The 2,654-nt window shown below is 46.9% G+C and overlaps 1 protein-coding gene across 1 annotated transcript in view; it reads left to right on the forward strand.

Annotated features, from left to right (window-relative positions):
- Positions 1-2,094: 2,094 nt before the first annotated feature.
- EMH_0062310 (uncharacterized protein) overlaps positions 2,095-2,654 on the forward strand; it is a gene marked incomplete at both ends in the record, with an annotated part of 2,519 nt that continues 1,959 nt past the window's right edge. The window contains 2 exons of the mRNA XM_013498020.1: positions 2,095-2,284; positions 2,453-2,617. Coding sequence (XP_013353474.1) covers positions 2,095-2,284; positions 2,453-2,617 — 355 coding nt within the window. The remainder of the gene's footprint in view (positions 2,285-2,452; positions 2,618-2,654) is intronic.

The following is a 2,654-nucleotide window of genomic DNA, read 5'->3' on the forward strand; positions in this document are numbered from 1 at the left end:
CCAGAGTTAACTTACACTCTATACGCTGACCGTCAGGGAACAATACTTCTACGTTGCTGCCCTGAGTATACTTCTGCAGCCAAGCCTCATATACAGCTGCTGAAACCTCCTTCAAGCCAGCAAGAGCCAGCTGCTGCAGTGTTACATTTGATTGGTCATCTCCGTCAAAACCACAGCATGCAGAATTCCCCATCTTCACAAAAGAATTCTGAACTCAGTGATATTCTCTTTTCTTTGATATTCTGTTGGCTCCCTCTCTGGCTTTCCTTGCTTATGACGTTGTTGTTGGCGACAAGAAAAAGAGGAAAAAGCTGCAGATCGCAGAGCTTTTTGACTCACTCGGGAGAAAAACAAGAAATAAACAATCTAATTACCTCACATGAGCAGAAGGTTCTCTAAAGAAAAGGAAAAGAACAGAAAAGATACAACTGGCGATGATGCAGCGACCCGCGCCGCGCGGAGCGGTTTCTGAACGAAATCAAGAAAAACAATTCAAATGGGGTGAATCCTGCAAAATAAGTCAAGAGAAAAGGTTTAAAATAAGTTTCATGAATATATTTTCGTTCAAAAAAGCAAAATTATGCAAGAAACTTCTCAGCTTCTACACCCGCCACCGGGCGGACGGTCAAGGACTGCTACTACGCCCGTTCAGCATACACACTGCATGTATAGGAATCTTCGAGGTATATCCAGAGCAGATTAAATATATTTTTATATATTTTATCCAAATTTAATATTTTATATGGCTCGATTCACCTGGTGCTGGCCAACACAAGGAATTACGCAACTTGAATATCCCCGCTGTTCACGCAGCGCCGGTTCAATGGTCCGAGAGAGAATGTCTGCATCTTCAGATATTTTTTTCTGCTTTTCTCGGCCCCCTTCAGCTGTTTTGCATCCTTCAGCTCAAATGCTTTCTAGAAGTTCCGGCGAAACATTGAATTTCCGCCGGCATGCATACACAGGGAGTCGACTCAGCGGTTAAGTCAATACTTCGTGATCTTCTACAATTTCTCTTTCTCCTTGTTTGTTTATTGGGTTGCAGGAATGATACATAGAGCCCTTTTAAAGGATACAAGTACCCGCAGCTGACGCATACCAGCTATGGGTGCTCGGGGTAACTTCCTGACAAAACAAGTAGAAGTGGATATGCTACACACAAAAGCAGAGTGCAGTTTAAATAAAACCTGAGTGTATTTCAAGTAAGAATACAGTCTAATTGCCGCTACTGTAATGCGCTTCGGAGTTGGTCTTACGTTGCTTGCCCCGGAAGTGCTCCTTATAAGCAGATGCACGTCTGTAGCCTGCCTCCTCCAGGTGTACGTGGAGCTCAGCAAGGGATGAAACACACCACCATCTCACCTAGTGGGCGTGTATAGACTCACTCCGCTTCAGCTATCATCCCCTGAGGCTTAAGAGGTTATCTGCTTCCCGAAGCAGCATCTGCGTACTCCACGCAAGACGGCCTTTAGTGCCATCCTCCTCCAGGGTATAAGCGAGGCCAAACAAAATATGAGGAGCCCAAGTCTCCCCAAAGGGGAGAGAACAGGCCTAAGTCTTTTCTAGTTTGTGTGTCTATGCGCGAAGTGAGAAAGGGGTAGACCTATGCATGTTGAAGCCACAACCGTGGGCATCATACCCCGTATACATACTACCGTTGCCTGCACCAAAATGCTGAACGCCTAGTGCGTTTCCCTCTCCCTTTTGTTGGTTCATCTGGTGATTCTGCTCAAAAAGTGCTTTAAAAATTCCTTTATAAACGGGAATGCGCCTCTTTTCTCTCTTCGGCGAGGTCAGCACCCCATCATCTTCGCCAGTTTCACACTTTTATTCTTCGGTTGTTACTTCTCCGCTCAGCTCTCCAGTTTAAGATAGTCTACAGGGCTGTCCGAGGGAGGTAACGCATGGTGACTTACTAGGGGAACTGAGAACTCCTCAGTCAGACTCAAGGAATTAGTTTCTTCTTAGCGGGAGAGTTTGTAATTTATTTTACTCTTAAGGAAGGAAAATACAGAAGAAATGATGACTAGCTCACCAGAAGCACTCCTTTGCACCAACAGTTCTTTCATGTTTCCATGTTCTTGCCGCCCCATCATGCGAGAGTACTCGGACCCCTGCCTGAACTCACCAGTGGATGCTGACGTTGACTTGCATCTGGGGGAAAGCGTTACGGAGAGGAACACGTTCGTGTTTGGCTGGTTACAGTTCGATGCCGCCGCCTTTGAGGGTGACGTACACCCGGAGAGGTCCAAGGCATCTCCAGGGCTGCAACCCCATCTTGGTTGTCTGTCATACTGAGGGAGCTTCACACAGTGCAGAAGGAATGCGGCGTTCTTTGTATACTATTTTCTTTGTAGGAACATGTTCAGCTGGGTAGGCTGTGTACACATTGTATGCTCGAAAGGCGTGCAGCCCTGTGTCGCCTCCACTCTGTGAGGGTGACCTTGATCAGTTTCCCTCATTCGGGAGGAAAGAAGGCTGAGCACTTGGGAGAAATATCCTTCATTTTGGTTCTTTTTGTTGCACCAGTTCCTTAACGTCGCTATCCACCAGGCCTCGCAGCGGCGGGAGTGGGTCCCGCAGCTGAACAGAGCAATCGGTGTTGGCGAGGACCATAGTGAGTTGCGATCCAGTCGAAGTGCGCTTGATAAGAG

The sequence above is a fragment of the Eimeria mitis genome, genomic scaffold, assembly GCF_000499745.2.
Source record: "Eimeria mitis Houghton genomic scaffold, Emh_scaff3113, whole genome shotgun sequence".
Lineage (NCBI taxonomy): Eukaryota > Apicomplexa > Conoidasida > Eucoccidiorida > Eimeriidae > Eimeria > Eimeria mitis.